We start from the raw sequence: 15,464 nt of genomic DNA, 5'->3' as shown, positions 1-15,464 counted from the left end.
AGTGAGAGAAACTAGGATGCGAATACGAACGTTGTACTAGCTCTGGCTCTCTTTCGAGGTAATTCCATCCTCGTCTGAATACATGATTGTCGCCAAGGACGATTGAAGCACGCCTATAAGGTATCTGTGGGGTGCCAAGGAACGAAAACAAAACTCTGCTTGACTCGTATGGGTAGAATAGCGTTGAAAGTGTTTGATGAGAAGCCCTTGGGTGCGTTAAAATGGTGCAATCGGTGTTTAAAATCGTGTGCTTTGTTAGGGCTTACTTACTAGTGAGCAACGCGATAAGAGCCAATATCGAAACTTCGGACACGGTCTCACCGAGATCTGGAACAGCATCCTAAGTCCGGTCTCATAACTTCACACTTTTGGTCTAGACCTGCACAAGCTGATAGTGAGTGTCATCCGAGCTTTAACTCATCCTGTCTATAATCCAGCCTATTTGCGGCCGTTGAATGAGTCGAACAAGATGGGCTTAGAATATAAATATTAACGATCCCCACAATCATACGCTAAAGAGATACCCCTGCAGGAGATAACGCTATAACCAACACTCCTATAACATAACTAAGCTTTCTCATTCATATTCCATAACCCACACTACACATTGCCATGTCCCTGTTCCGAAGAGCGCTCCATTCGGATATAAGCATCCTCCTCTTCCACCCGCTCCAGATAGTCCCCAGGTAACACGATGGCCTTATCAATAGCCACCGGTAGACTACGGTGTCTACCGCGGAGCATCGCAGCACGAAGAACCACCTTACTCAGAGAGTACCAGCCACCCGAGAAACTATATGCCTGGTCCGGGAGCCCGGTGGTAATTCCCACATATCCGTAGGCACTGATAGTCTCGAAGATGATATTAAAGACAGAGTATACAACTGGATCTCGAGTGAAACTTCCCGCTTTGACAATGGATATGATGATCACCGCTAGTGCGAGCCACCATATGTCATACGCTAATTGGACATGGAGCTGCTGTTTGACAAAGTAAAGTCGACTGGAGGGCACGGTCTTTGGCGGCTTTTCTTGTTGGTGATTAGATTTTGGAGTCGTCTCTCCAGCGTAGATCCCTAGGCTTCGCTCTTCGTACACGTTGGAGCTGCGCATGGTAATCACCACGGGATAAACAAATATATGCATTATGACAACGTATATGACCTGTGTTCCGATCTGCAGTGATGATATAGCGACGATATAGAAACCACCAGTCCTAACACATAGCGCCTGAAACAGCCGTCTAAAGCGCGTGGTCCAGGAGGTATTCTGTTGACGGATGGATTATCAATCTAACTTGTGTTAGTACTGCATTTATCTCCTGTGTGTATAAGCTGAAACAGTTGGTCTCACATTCAAAACTCCGAATGCGGCCCAGTCGAGGCCGTTCAGAACAATAACAGCACACAGAAGCCACCAGGTGTGGCGAGAAGGAAATAGGTTGGTATAGCACCGTCGTGAATAGTCAAGCAAGAAGCGTAAAGTGTGACGATGATGGGCGAAGTAGTCGTTTTCCGGTAGCATATGTAGTGATGTGTACCATATGCAACGGAGGAATATCGGATACGTGACAGTATGTGCAAGGCCACAAAGAGTACTATCTACAGTATTGAGAGCACTTTTTGATAATAAGAACATAGGACAAATTTGCCAACCCGTTTACCAAAGTAATAAGAGTAAATGATATGATCATCACAGTTCATTACTAAAAGTGTCTAACACTAAAATACTTTTATCTAAAACCATTCTTCACGCCTCCTCCGGCCAATTATCATAACCAAATGTATCCTTCATGTTCACAAACCGGAAATGTCTTCCCTCTGCAACATCATTAATAGCCTTAAACTCCTCATCCGACAACTCAACCGACTGAAAGTTCGACTCAATTCTCGCAGGGTTCGAGCTCTTCGGCAAAACCACATAGCCTCTCTTCAATCCCCAAGCGATCAAAATCTGCGCCAAAGTACAGCCCTTCTGCTTGGCAATTTCGTTTAATGTCGGGTTCTCAGACACCTTCTCGCCCGTGGTCGGGACCTGGTTCTGGGATCCAAGGGGCGAGTAAGCCTCAACCACGATACCGTTCTTTTGGCAGTAGTTGACGAGCTCGGTATTAGGGAGGAAGGGGTGGATCTCGATTTGGTTGACTTGGGGCTTGATCTTGGCAATCTTGTTGAGATACTCAAGGCCTTCGATACGCCAGTTAGAGACGCCGATTGCGCGGGCTTTGCCGTCTTCGTAGATCTTCTCCATTGCTCGCCAGGTTTCTTCGGGGTTCTTTGTCAGGTCTTCGAGGATGATGTACTATTCATATTGTTAGTGATTGTTTACATATTCTGGGTAAATTGATAACGTACCTTTCCATCCGGACCAAGCTTCGGCTGATGCTTCTCATCCTTCTCAGCGGCAATGGGCCAGTGCACGAGAAACAGATCCACGTAGCTCAATTGCAAGTTCTTCAATGAATCTTCCAACGACCAGAGAACATCGTCATACCGATGCAGGTGGTTCCACACCTTCGTCGTCACAAACAGATCCTCCCGTTTAACCGACGGGTTCTCTTTCAGGAAATCTTGAATCGCCTGTCCTACTTCGTCCTCATTGGCATAGAACCAGGCACATTCGAGGTGGCGGTAGCCGACTTTCAACGCGTGACGGACAGCCTTGTACGTCTCGCCTTTGGAGCCTTCGTTAGCGAAGGTACCGAAGCCGACGCCTGGGATGGTGACGCCGTTGCTTGTTTTGAAGGATACGCCAGAGGACATTTTGCCGTTATGATGGGTTGAGGCTGTGATGGGAAGTAATTGCGATGCTTGTGTATGTGTAGTTTGAATTCAATTCCAACCATGAGAGGGTGACATGAATGGACAGCTATATTTAAAAGCCTGGCATGAACAAATACATTCATGACCTCATTCATAGCTGAGAGGCGAGCTATTTCGTCATTGGATCCAGTTCGGTTGGTTCCAGTCTCCGGTGTACACCGAGTGGGTTCATACCGAAGCTATCATTGGAACCGTGCCGCTGCTTAGGGCTCCACCCTTGTTTAAAGCTGGAGCTCGACGTGCTGGTAGCTTCGGATTTAACAGATGCTGGAATTAACAGCTGTGCTGAAAACGCACAATGGCATGTTATCGAATATTCGTGATTTGTGTCTACTCGGGTCCACACAGCGCCATAGATCCTTCTAGGGCTCGGAGCTACATGGCAGATGCCAACGACTTCCTTGTTAACAGTTAGACTTGTGGTTCAATGGGAGTTAAACTGTATCTGTATGATAAAAACACAGATTATCTATAAGAAAGTCTGGCTATATAACGTCAGCTTCTTGAATTACACCTGATGCTCCGATCGTTAGTAGCTAAAATCATAACAGCGACATCCAGGACATACACTCTAAGCCTGAGGCACAAAGGCATCTATTCACGGTCATGTGATCTTACTCAGTCCAACAGAAAGGCCACAACAAGGCCCCTGAAAACGCCATCACTGTATATCTGACGTGATGTTTAAACTCTCAATTGCTTTGTAACATTTATACTCCGTACACTAGTCAAGTAATATGTATTAAGGTTGTGATCGTCATTTCCATTGACATATCAAGGGACTCGTCGTCAAACCAAACAAGATATATTTCTCCCGCGTCACTTCGTATTCTCACCGATATCTTTCTCTTCCCCCACGTCAAAAGTACCTCTTACTCAAACTTCCCCAGTAAACTTAATGCCGTAACTTCGTGTCTACGTAGTCTAAATTGCCACCCACACCCCTCCCATATCCCTTGCTCATCCGAGTGAGCCCTAATTTCTTTGAGAAAGGCCCGAGCTAGACATAAACTATTTCATCAGCCTCGGATGGCTTCCCCGGAACTCTCACTCCGTAAACCACAGATTTTAATATATAATGCTAGCGCGTTCAGACGTTTCCAAACCTTGAATTGCCGGCCCGGGGGCTTGGGCCTTGGGACGGCTTGTGGTTTCCGGTTGAATAAAGGTTACATGGACGATCTTTGCAATGTTACACTTTACATATTGTTTTAGTTAGAGATCTGGATATGTATCCAGTCTAGTGAGCACTAGCGACGCCCTTCTTGTTATTTCAGGATATTTGTGTGATACATCTACTGCACAGGTAGGGAGGAATAGTAAATCCGATTGGGACGCATAGACCCAAAAAGAAAAAAACCTTCATTTTTCCAGCAGGGGAAATTCATAACAAGTATTGTACCTAAACAGCTTAGGACTTGGCTCATTTCCGGGCATTTCGCAAGGTCTACTCGATCGCGACGCAGTCTGCATCGGCGGATAAATACTCCTCTGCCAATCATTCCGCAATCATACGGAAGTCATGCGGTAGGGATTCACGCCTCCTTCAATGAGCTTGGGAAATTAATGGAGGACGAAGGATCTGCCGCGGACACTTCGGACGCTTGTCTGGGGTGACTGACACATCGTAGTTATCAGCTAAGGTACCTAACTGAACATGAATTTAGTCCCCTCCACCAATCAAACAGACTCGACCCTCGGACATCATGTTTCAGGTTGCTCTTTTTTCGGCTCAATTTGACAAGTAGACATCGATCGGCCTTCTCGACAACGTGAGCTGTTCTCTAGACTTTCTTCTCGACTGCCTCGTAGCTGACTGAAATCTCGTCCGTCCTTTCGATGCCTGCAGCGCCCGGAAGGATATGCTCGTTGCTGATATTGCTTTTGTGATAATCTCCAGCAGGTGCCCGAAGGGAACCGCCGATCGTTTCGACGGCGGAAGGGTCAAGGCCGGATTTCGAAAGTCTGCCGTACTTGCGACCGCTGCCGTACAATGGCAGTTTGTAGGAAGTGTTGCCAGAGCTGCCTTCATCCTTCGTGCCGTACCTAACGCGAACGTAGAGAGGACGGAGGACGGGAATGGACGAGCACATGATCGTCACGCAACTTTCGGTTGCGGACCAGATGAGCATTGGCACGGTATCATCTTCGACTTGGGTCAGCTCTACCATATTAGCGAGAGTGAAGAGAACGTACAGATGTACTCAGATGCATTCAGGCCGGACAGGGCTACAGTGCGAACGATGCCACATACTCCAGCACTCGAGTCTCCAAGTCAGATTTTGGTCCAAGCTAGTGAGGGTTTCCAAGCTTACAAGATTCCAAGGCTGAGACCGCAGGCAACGGTGATCTTCTCCTTTTGCTTCATGTTGAGATCCCAGATGATGAACCATGGAAGAATCGCGAAGGAGAAGTCGGCCGCGACGAACCACGCTGGAAAAAGTCAGACTTTTTCATTCATGAATCCAAGATCATGCAGCACTCACAACCAACCGTGTAACCCACTTTAGAAAAGTCGAGCCAACACGTTCCTTCTAGAGTTGGGTTCCAAGTCTTCTGGACTGGAAAGCACTGTACCACAACAGTGATGCTGGCGAACAGAGTGATAAAAGTGGTGATCCCAAGACATCCCCAGATAAACCAAATCTGAATTTTGTTTCGCACGATTCGAAGAAGGAAGGTGCCAACGGCTCCTTTACCTACACCAATGACCATGATACCAGCCACCTGGCTGAACACTTCATACATGGTGGCTTTGGAATAGATAACCGGGTCACCGACATCAGCAAACAGTCGCCCTAGACCGTAGTGGGTTGCGATGCTGACAAAAATGGTGTAAAGGATGTGAAGAATCTGCCGCCCGTCAGCCTTTGCCCAAGTATATTTGTGTTACGGCTATTTCCCTTACCAACGCAAGTACAACTAGATAATCATCAAGGCCGACCGCATTCAGAAGGTGTTTTCGCGTATAGAGCCTGAGCCCTGCGAAGACAGCAAAGACCACGACCTCCACCCAAAGGACCGCATTTGTCATGGGCCCTAAACCTCCGTATGCGCTCATGTCGAAGATGGCCACAGTAGATTCACGACTAGAAGTGAAAGGTCATTGGGGTGAGAGAAGGAAGAAAGATTTCCTACCCAACACGAGAAGATGCAGCCATTCGTGTAGTATTAATATAGAAGGGTTTATGACCTGTAGATTGAGCGACATCGTCTCCTGCTACTGCTCCGAAGCAAAAGTACGCCAGGATCACAGCATGGCGACCTCTAATGTATTAGTATGAAGGGGGATATGACCTGTACTTCGAGCGACATGGTTTTCTGCTGCCGATCTAAAGTTAGAGAACGCCAAGAAATCGGCATGGTGCCCTGTAGCGTTGCAGGATGAACATATTTATTCAGGACCCAAGTGACAGAGCGCGGCCCAGCCGATCCGGCGAATTGACCCCCTGCATGCTGCCACCGGTGCCTAGACTGGTGGTGGCGTGGCCCAGACATGCAGCGATCTTTCCCGAATGGGCTTAAGCGACTACATTAGTACATTGGCCCGTCCTCGGGAATTGTACTTAACGATGATCCTGGAGCTCTCTTAACTTCGTCCAGAGAAGAAGGTTTCCAATTATTTTCCGTACTAACAAGTCAAACGCAGGAAATCTTGACGTCTTGTGGGGCATTGTTCGTTAGTGCTGAGGGGTTCACCCCGCGGGCTTCATCAGAGATTCGACATTTGGCCCTAGCGCTGCTCGCGAAATGGGGACTGTTGGCCCATATATACCGTCGCCCACCTCGTCCGCCCTGGCCTGGTGCAACATTGTCATCAATTCCTTCAGTTGAACTCCGAAATTAAAATTAGAAAGTGCACCATGCGGTCTCAGATCTTAGAAACTATTGCTGCTCTGGATGCAATTAATCCTGAGGCATTTGGCGGAACCGAAGTGGAACGCCTACAAGTGCGCGCTGCAGCACGTCGACTGCTCGCCCGATTGGAAACACCCTATGAGCGCGCCTGGGGCTTCTGCTTCGAACATCCGGTTGTCTTTGCCGCTCTGCAGATATGCATCAACGTGGGCCTTTGGAAATCTTGGACAAGCGCTGGAGGGGGTGAGAAGTCTATCCACGAGTTGGTAGAATTCACTACTCCCACCGTTGATACAAACCTGTTGCGTAAGCCTACACCCCCATGCTAGCATAATTACCGTAAAGTTCACTGAAGGCGTACAGGACGGCTCTTCCGCTTGCTAGCAGCTTTCAACGTGGTTGAGGAATCAGCGGAAGACACATTCAAACCGACTGCGTTCTCGTACGCTATCGGCGACGAGAGCACCAAGGTCCGCGCCTCTCTTCAAGCAGCGTAAGCATGCCTCCCTGGCCATCAGTCCATCTGCTGTCCTGACGTCTTGATCAGAACATACCAATACATTGCGGCTGGCCATAACTTGCCGACCTATCTGGCCAAGACCTCCTATAAGGAGCCTATGGACGTTAATGAGAATAATTACACGGACTCTGATCCGGACGGCCTCACCTTCTTCGGGCGATTGCAGAAAGCCCCGCGTATTTCGAAGCTTTCACCGGCCATATGGAAGCCTGGACGGCATGGAAGACCCCATGGACTAAGGTTTACGATACAACCGCCCTACTCGAAGGTGCCAAGCTGGACGATGCTTCTCCATTAGTGGTTGATCTTGGTGGAAACACCGGGACGGACATCTCGTACGTCCTTGCTAAGCATCCCGACATCCCTGCTGGATCGCTAGTTTTGCAAGATCTTCCAGAGGTGATTGCCAATGTTCATGTCGATAAGAAGATCACGGCTATGGTTCATGACTTTTTCTTACCCCAACCTGTGAAAGGTGAGAGGCACTCCGGTCCAGAAATCCAGGTCTGCCTATTAATACTAGAACTGCAGGGAGCCGTGCTTACTTTCTGCACGCCGTTCTCCATGACTGGCCAGATGACAAAGCGAAGCAACTGCTCGTGAACACCAGAAACGCCATGGTAAAAGGCTACTCCAAACTCCTCATCTATGACATCGTTCTTCCGCCAATAGGAGCAAGCATCAGCCAAACCACAATGGACGTAGAGATGATGTCGTTACTGTCAGCTTCCGAACGGACGCAAGATGCATGGGAGAATCTGTTAACCGATGCTGGTTTCAAGATTATCAACTTTTGGCCTGACCCTCAAGAGTATGAGATGATCATCGAAGCCGAGATCGCGTAGATTTCATACTTCACCCTACTTGAAAGTATAAGAAGGCCAATTGAGATAGACGAATTTGAGACAAGAGGGTGCTATATGTCAGATTGAGTTAAACAATAATACCTAATTTGTTCTCGAATTCATATACTGGATCGATCTCAGGTCAATATTTTTTATGCCAAGGGACTGCATAGCCATGTAATGCACACACTAGGGCTGTCTTACGGAGCATGTCACCGGAGCCTGCGACATGAATTTTGGGATTCGCCCTGTTCTGGTATGTCTCGTATGACCAAGCCGGCTAGCGGCAGATTAATTTGACTTCATGAAGTCCGGAACGGATGATAACTGCTACATCATGGACTGGACGGAGGTATTCAAGTAGAACTTCTATTTCATTAGGAAGTAAAGAACTTCATAGACAATCGTGGCATTACCATAAACAAGCGGGCTTAGTGACCCAAGTTCTTGGGAGCAGGGGTGGCTGGTCCCTCGGGGGTGACGTATGCCTATCATGCAGTTAGCTATCCTTCTGAGCAAGTTCGTGATTTCAAAACACATACCTTCGACATTCCACCGTCAACAACAAAGTCGTGACCGTTGACGAAGCTGCTTTCGTCGCTAGCAAGGAAAACGACTGCATGCGCTTGCTCGATTGCCTCGCCGAACCGTCCGGTCGGGAAATGCACCTCACGACGGAACCGCTTAGGCTTATCATCGCCTAGCCAGTCCTGCAAGAGCGGGGTGCTGTTACCGTCAGCATGATTATCAGTCAAGCTCAATGCTAATGCAGAACGTACTTTAGCGGGGCGGGGCACAGTGCATTGAAGCGGAATCCCTCCCGAGCATGCACAATGGCTAGTTCACGGGTCAGGGCCAGCACCGCGCCCTTGCTGGCAGTGTAAGCCAGCTGAGGAGTGGCACTACCCACTAAGGCAACTACACTAGCAGTGTTGATAATGCTACCCTTGGTCTTCTTATGACGACGGAGACTGAGCACGGCGTGCTTGCATCCAAACCACACCCCCTTCACATTAATGTTCTGTGTCAAATCCCAAATCTTCTCTGGCGTGTCCACGGCGTCGGCATCGTCAGCATGCATAATACCAGCGTTATTGAAGATCACGTCAGTTCCGCCCCAGCTGTCTTGAGATTCCACCATCGCTTGTACCTCGGACTCCTTGGAAACATCGCACTTGAAAGTTTCAACCCGTGGGGCATTGGGGACAACCTCCTTCACTTTGGCGAGGGCTTTCTCGAGGGCAGGAGCAGAGATGTCGGCCATGAGGACATTGGCACCTTCGCGGGCGAAGAGGATACTAGTCTCGAGACCGATCCCTCTACACTATATTAGTACATTGCGGGGGGGGAAAAATTGCGTATTGGGGCTCACCCTGCAGCACCAGTGATTATAGCATTCTTGTCTTGAAGACGGCCTGTTGGAGTAGCCATTATGTCGTATTCCTGCTAGCAAGCGATTCTCAGTGAGTAGTTATCCTCGGCGGGGACATCGGACTTCTGGATGATGTCATAAGCAGACTGTAAGACTCACGCTTACGGAGATCACTTTGTGGTTGACAGTCCCGACCCGACTAGAATACAACGAAGGAATGAGTATTGATTCGCAAAGATAGGGACTCTGTCACAGTAGATCAATTGAAGAAGCAGCTGGTGACAACACACCACGAAACGCGGGGCAGTTCCCACAGGTTATTATCTAAGCTGTTGTGGAATCAAGTGACATCAAGTGACTTTGAGATAAACTGATAACGAGGGGCGGAAGATTGAGGATTCTCCTGGTATCATCTTCCTTCCAGGATGACAAGCATGAAGAGCGCAAGGCCCCGACCAAGCTTCTCGGTCATACTGGGCCCATACGACCAAACATTAATATGATGTGAATGGACAATGGCAAGGAAGCAGTTTATCTCCTATGCGGTCATTTGATCCGCATGACGATAAGGCGCCGATAACAGATGACCCGCTGTGGCTCCTTCGTTCCGCCCACACCTTCTTAGACCGCGATTCTCCCTTGTTTGCAGGCTCATGTCTTTCGACCACTTTTATTCCTATATTTGAACTGACGTTGCTTCACTGCCAGCTCCAATATGGGCTCCGTATCCTCCCCTGAAGTCACACTCGACAATGTCGCGGAGATCCTGCAGCGAGATACTCGTGTCAAGTTGGCAGGTGTGGATGTCGATGGGATGCTTCGCGGGAAGCTCGTCTCTAAGAAAAAGTTCCTTTCCATCGTGTCAGAAGGGTTTGGATTTTGCTCAGTTATCTTCGGGTGGGACATGCACGATCAGACATACTTCAAGGAGTTGGCTATCAGTAACAAGGAGAACGGTTATCGGGATATTGTTGCCATTCCAGATCTGAGCAGCTTCCGTCGCATTCCCTGGGAGAACAACGTCCCTTTTTTCCTCGTTAGTTTCCACGATCCCGATACTCGGGAACCCGTATGTGCATGCCCTCGAGGTCTGGTAAGGACCGCACTCGGCAAGGCTGAGGCGGCCGGGTATCGGGCGATGGCAGGGGGTGCGTAAACTCGTCGCATCCTCCTTGGAGATATGGACATGCTGACTTCTTCCAGCGGAGTATGAATTTTATCAATTTCGTGTACCAGAATCCCATCCATCACCCGAGCGCAGCGCGTCTTCCACGGCGACCTTTTTGAGAGAGAACCCCGTGGAAGCATTACCTTCCCTGACCGAGGGGATGTTCGGGTACAGTTTGACCCGCCCTATTCATAACCAGGATTATTATTATGGCATTTTCGATGCGTGCGAGCAATTTAAATGCGACATCGAAGGATGGCATACAGAAAGTGGGCCCGGTGTGTTCGAAGCTGTGAGTGCTCTACACGGAATTTGCCCGGCCAATGCTGATGGTGTTAGGCGCTACAATTTGGAGAAGCCAAGGAGATGGCAGATAAAGCAGGGCTTTTCAAGTAAGTCATTTATGGGATCGATCTAAGCCATATTAACCGCAACACAGGTATGTTGTTAAATCAATTGGAACCAAGCACGGTATCACACCCACTTTCATGGCCAAACCGCGCCAGGGATTGCCTGGAAATAGTGGCCACATGCATATTTCGCTCGTTACCAGTGATGGAAAGAACGCTTTTCTGCGCGATACCCCGGACCCATCTCCACCTTACCCCGATGTCGCTTATCTGTCCGACTTGGGTAGATATTTCTTAGCAGGCGTTCTCACGGGTCTCCCTGATATTATGCCTATGTTTGCGCCGACCGTCAATTCCTACAAACGGCTCGTTGAGAATTTCTGGGCCCCCGTCACAGTCTCGTGGGGCCTGGAGCATCGGGCGGCCTCTATTCGATTGATTACGCCGCCAACGGGCAGCCCGAAGGCCACCCGATTAGAAGTGCGAGTCCCCGGGGCAGATGCCAATCCGCATTATGTCTTGGCGGCTATAGTCGCATTGGGATGGCGGGGCGTGGAGAAGAAGCTGGAGATCCCTGTGCCCCCGCTGTCTAAAGGTGAGGAGATGGGGGGTGGCAGCGACCAGGGGGTGCGTCTGGCCAAGTCCCTCAAGGAAGCGGTCGCCGCGTTTACGCGCAAGGGCAGTGTCGCACGGGAGGTGTTTGGAGATGCTTTCGTCGACCATTTTGGCGGCACCCGGGAACATGAAGTACGCCTATGGGAAGAGGCCGTCACCGATTGGTATGTTTTTGGTGTTGCTAGTATCATCTTGCTTTCGTTGTGAACTGACCATACTCTAGGGAGGTGCGGCGATATATTGAAACGGTCTAGACTTTGTCCCGGCAAGCGGATATGACATAGAATTGTTAGATACCAATGAATTCGTTTTAGCGTTGTCCGTGCTCTGCAAAGCTGCAAAGTTTCGGGTAGTCCTTTCGGTCAACCAGAGCAGAGTAGAGGATTTGACTGCCCGTGTCATCCCGATCCTTGGACGAGTTGTCGGGAGAGAACCGGGATCTGGGGTGAACACGATGATTCACAAGCTACAACATCACATGCTCAGAGGATCACATGCCATTCTCATCCCATTTGGGCGAAGGGACAAATATTCCATGATCTCTAATGGTAGTTGATTAGTATTGTAGGATAGTAGTATCGCTGAGTATTACTACTTGACAACTGAATTCAGGCCCAATGTAGTCGCATTACACGTCGTGTTGGTAAACCGAACCAAAAGATATAACTTTCAACGCCTCGACTCTGTAATTAGGTTATCTTATCGTGTAGCGCGACCGCATCGGAATCAATCGGCAGCCTGAGGCAAGACACGCTTTTCGTGGCTGCAGCAAATCATGGTGACGTTTCGGGAGGGCCGCGGCTGTGAGTGGAAGATTCGGATGTGCGGGGAGTTTATTATCTTTATCCCTCGGTAGTTCCTGCGACCAGGTCAGGAGCGTGTGGAAACAGTATCAAACGGTACCGTCGTGGTCATGATCGACTCGACTCGGTAAGAACGGGTGGCCATGGAATTGGCAAATAACGTAAATTCCTGCTCTCTAGCAGTCGCGAGGCGGATATATGTATAGCATTGTAGTCATCGAGTGTTCTAATATTGATAAAGAGCTTATCGGTATGCGGCGGCCCCCGGATGAGGGGAATCTAATCGGTCGTGGGGAGTGTCGGCCGAGAGCGACAGCTAGCCCTGGTCGTGTATTGGTATTACCAGTAAGATAACCAATTCTCCGCGGCAAAGTCACGGGATGGAGCTGGAAGCTCCCCAGTTGCATCCCGATCAGGAAATTTCCGCTCATCCTCTCCGATATCGATATGCGATGGTGGCCAGTGACTGGTTCCTGTCCTATCACAGGTCCATTCACAATAGATGGACAATTAAGATATTCTGCAGCATGCTGAATTACAATACACTGCGTTACCGTTCAGAATGGTAGCTCTCGCCTATCAGGTTGAACCAGAGTTTCCCATCAGCCGCGGTTGTCCATGGTTCTGACGTATTCTCCATTGCTCCAGCCGATTGTACTTATATACCCGTTTGTCGTACCTCGCTCGTTGCTTCTTTTTTTCTCTTTGTCTGTTTCCAATTTGTCTTCGTACACTTGTTCGTTAGCTACATACTTCGACAAGAACAAGGATTACAATCATGAGCCAAATCGACGTGCAGCTCAAGGATGTCGCCATCCTGGGCGCCATCCCCAATGACGCCCGCAAGATCCTCACCAAGGAAGCTTGTGCCTTCCTGGCGATCCTGCACCGCACCTTCAACCCGACCCGTAAAGCTCTTCTCCAGCGCCGAATTGATCGCCAGGCCGAGCTCGACAAGGGTCATCTACTCGACTTCCTCCCAGAGACCAAGCACATCCGTGAGAATGACGCCTGGAAGGGTGCTCCTCCCGCTCCCGGTCTTGTCGACCGTCGTGTTGAAATTACCGGCCCGACGGACCGGAAGATGGTGGTGAATGCGCTGAATGCTGATGTCTGGACCTACATGGCTGATTTTGAGGGTATGTCATTTGCTGGAACACCACTCTGGGAGACATGCTGACGGTGGATACAGACTCGAGCGCCCCGACCTGGGAAAACATGATCAACGGTCAGGTCAACCTGTATGATGCCATCCGTCGCCAGATCGACTTCAAACAGGGCAACAAGGAATACAAGCTGCGCACCGACCGCACCCTCCCAACTTTGATCGCTCGTGCCCGTGGCTGGCACCTGGATGAGAAGCACTTCACCGTCAACGGAGAGCCGATCTCCGGTAGTTTGTTCGACTTCGGTCTCTACTTCTTCCACAACGCCAAGGAACTGGTGGCTCGCGGGTTCGGGCCTTACTTCTATCTTCCTAAGATGGAGTCCCATCTGGAGGCCAGACTATGGAACGACGTCTTCAACCTGGCCCAGGATTACATTGGCATGCCTCGCGGAACCATCCGTGGTACTGTCTTGATCGAGACCATCAGCGCTGCCTTCGAGATGGACGAGATTATCTACGAACTCCGTGAACACAGCTCCGGGCTGAACTGCGGTCGCTGGGACTACATCTTCTCCTTCATCAAGAAATTCCGCAAGCACCCCAACTTCGTCCTTCCCGATCGTTCGGACGTCACCATGACTGTGCCCTTCATGGATGCCTATGTGAGACTGTTGATCAAGACCTGCCACCGTCGTGGTGTTCACGCTATGGTAAGCATTCCCTGTAACACACGCCATGCGCGAAATATGCTAACCGAAACAGGGTGGTATGGCCGCTCAGATCCCCATCAAGGACAACCAGGCTGCCAACGACAAGGCCATGGAGAGTGTGCGCGCCGACAAGCTGCGTGAGGTTCGTGCTGGTCACGACGGTACCTGGGTGGCTCACCCGGCTCTCGCCGCGATCGCCTCCGAGGTATTCAACAAGCACATGCCCACGCCCAACCAGCTCTTCATCCGCCGCGAGGACACCCATGTTACCGCCAATGATCTCTTGAACACCAACGTGCCCGGCAAGATCACCGAGGAGGGTATCCGGAAGAACTTGAACATCGGTCTCTCGTACATGGAAGGCTGGCTCCGTGGAGTCGGATGCATTCCGATCAACTACCTGATGGTACGTTTCTTTTCCATTCTCTACAGAGTATTAAGTAATATCAAGCTAACCCCAAATAGGAGGACGCTGCCACCGCCGAAGTGTCTCGCAGTCAACTCTGGCAATGGACCTACCACGGCGTCACCACGGCCGAGGGCAAGAAGGTCGACAAGGCATATGCTCTGCGTTTGCTCAAGGAGCAGGCCGACAGCCTGGCGGAGAAGGGCCCCAAGGGCAACAAGTACCAGCTGGCAGCCCGCTACTTCGCCGGTCAGGTGACAGGCGAGGATTATGCGGATTTCTTGACCAGCTTGTTGTACAACGAGATTTCGTCAGCGGGCCAGGTGTCCAAGCTGTAATTGCGTTATGATTTGTATGATTATACCATGGAGCATTTGATATTTTAATTTCCTTTGTTTAGTTCCAAATGAGCATCAGGGTTATGTGCATCAGTGTTGTTCGTCAAGTCGTATCTGGGTGGACCCTACCAGTATGATGGTCTTTTAGGGTCCTAGTTTAGTGCAATAAGATCAACATGAACCATCTGAAAAGGAGCAAGTAGTTGGACCACAAAAACTTTAGCTAGCCTATTAGTGACTTTGGTACGAATACTAGTACCTAGCGTAATGTGATCTAAGTGGTCATGTGATGTGTAATTCTTATGTATTTTCTTTTTCTCTCTCTTTTTTCACTAATGTTTTTGGCTATCAAAGCGAGACAAAGCGTTTTAGGGGCTTTGGAATAAGCGACAACATAAAAAATAACTGGAGGATGCCTGGATGAATTTCTAACTGCAATGGGATTTTGTTTGCCACCTAGCTATCTCTATAGCTTCACGATTATACGTTAACACAGCAGATCCAAGCTATAATCTCAAGAGAAGTATCAATCATACATACTGCAGAAGT

The 15,464-nt window shown here is 49.5% G+C and overlaps 8 protein-coding genes across 8 annotated transcripts; 4 read left to right on the top strand and 4 right to left on the bottom strand.

Annotated features, from left to right (window-relative positions):
- Nucleotides 1-600: 600 nt before the first annotated feature.
- Nucleotides 601-1,524, bottom strand: AO090009000564 (uncharacterized protein; the record flags this gene model as incomplete). Its single annotated transcript, XM_023235804.1, has 3 exons — nt 601-1,105; nt 1,222-1,292; nt 1,354-1,524. 3 exons carry the CDS (start codon nt 1,522-1,524, stop codon nt 601-603), a joined length of 747 nt encoding a protein of 248 aa, XP_023088708.1.
- A 225-nt stretch (nt 1,525-1,749) lies between these two features.
- AO090009000563 (uncharacterized protein) lies at nt 1,750-2,762 on the bottom strand (the record flags this gene model as incomplete). Its single annotated transcript, XM_001816949.3, has 2 exons — nt 1,750-2,301; nt 2,355-2,762. 2 exons carry the CDS (start codon nt 2,760-2,762, stop codon nt 1,750-1,752), a joined length of 960 nt encoding a protein of 319 aa, XP_001817001.1.
- Nucleotides 2,763-4,606: 1,844 nt separating this feature from the next.
- AO090009000562 (uncharacterized protein) lies at nt 4,607-5,883 on the bottom strand (the record flags this gene model as incomplete). Its single annotated transcript, XM_023235795.1, has 5 exons — nt 4,607-4,968; nt 5,019-5,083; nt 5,138-5,255; nt 5,309-5,675; nt 5,731-5,883. The coding sequence occupies 5 exons, from the start codon at nt 5,881-5,883 to the stop codon at nt 4,607-4,609; spliced, it is 1,065 nt and encodes a 354-aa protein (XP_023088707.1).
- An 802-nt stretch (nt 5,884-6,685) lies between these two features.
- AO090009000561 (uncharacterized protein) lies at nt 6,686-7,177 on the top strand (the record flags this gene model as incomplete). The annotated part of the gene is made up of 2 exons (XM_023235789.1): nt 6,686-6,986; nt 7,044-7,177. 2 exons carry the CDS (start codon nt 6,686-6,688, stop codon nt 7,175-7,177), a joined length of 435 nt encoding a protein of 144 aa, XP_023088706.1.
- A 224-nt stretch (nt 7,178-7,401) lies between these two features.
- AO090009000560 (uncharacterized protein) lies at nt 7,402-8,045 on the top strand (the record flags this gene model as incomplete). Its single annotated transcript, XM_023235784.1, has 2 exons — nt 7,402-7,675; nt 7,732-8,045. 2 exons carry the CDS (start codon nt 7,402-7,404, stop codon nt 8,043-8,045), a joined length of 588 nt encoding a protein of 195 aa, XP_023088705.1.
- Nucleotides 8,046-8,476: 431 nt separating this feature from the next.
- Nucleotides 8,477-9,476, bottom strand: AO090009000559 (putative short-chain dehydrogenase/reductase family protein; the record flags this gene model as incomplete). The annotated part of the gene is made up of 4 exons (XM_001816945.3): nt 8,477-8,533; nt 8,588-8,771; nt 8,825-9,364; nt 9,418-9,476. The coding sequence occupies 4 exons, from the start codon at nt 9,474-9,476 to the stop codon at nt 8,477-8,479; spliced, it is 840 nt and encodes a 279-aa protein (XP_001816997.1).
- Nucleotides 9,477-10,132: 656 nt separating this feature from the next.
- On the top strand, nt 10,133-11,804 carry AO090009000558 (glutamine synthetase family protein; the record flags this gene model as incomplete). The annotated part of the gene is made up of 5 exons (XM_001816944.3): nt 10,133-10,565; nt 10,621-10,877; nt 10,925-10,977; nt 11,025-11,714; nt 11,774-11,804. 5 exons carry the CDS (start codon nt 10,133-10,135, stop codon nt 11,802-11,804), a joined length of 1,464 nt encoding a protein of 487 aa, XP_001816996.1.
- A 1,327-nt stretch (nt 11,805-13,131) lies between these two features.
- Nucleotides 13,132-14,915, top strand: AO090009000557 (malate synthase; the record flags this gene model as incomplete). The annotated part of the gene is made up of 4 exons (XM_001816943.3): nt 13,132-13,492; nt 13,546-14,171; nt 14,224-14,577; nt 14,637-14,915. The coding sequence occupies 4 exons, from the start codon at nt 13,132-13,134 to the stop codon at nt 14,913-14,915; spliced, it is 1,620 nt and encodes a 539-aa protein (XP_001816995.1).
- Nucleotides 14,916-15,464: the final 549 nt, after the last annotated feature.

This window comes from Aspergillus oryzae, chromosome 1 (genome assembly GCF_000184455.2).
Source record: "Aspergillus oryzae RIB40 DNA, chromosome 1".
Taxonomy (NCBI): domain Eukaryota; kingdom Fungi; phylum Ascomycota; class Eurotiomycetes; order Eurotiales; family Aspergillaceae; genus Aspergillus; species Aspergillus oryzae.
The sequence above is the reverse complement of the archived record's forward strand: the minus strand, read 5'-3'. Positions and strand labels throughout refer to the sequence as shown.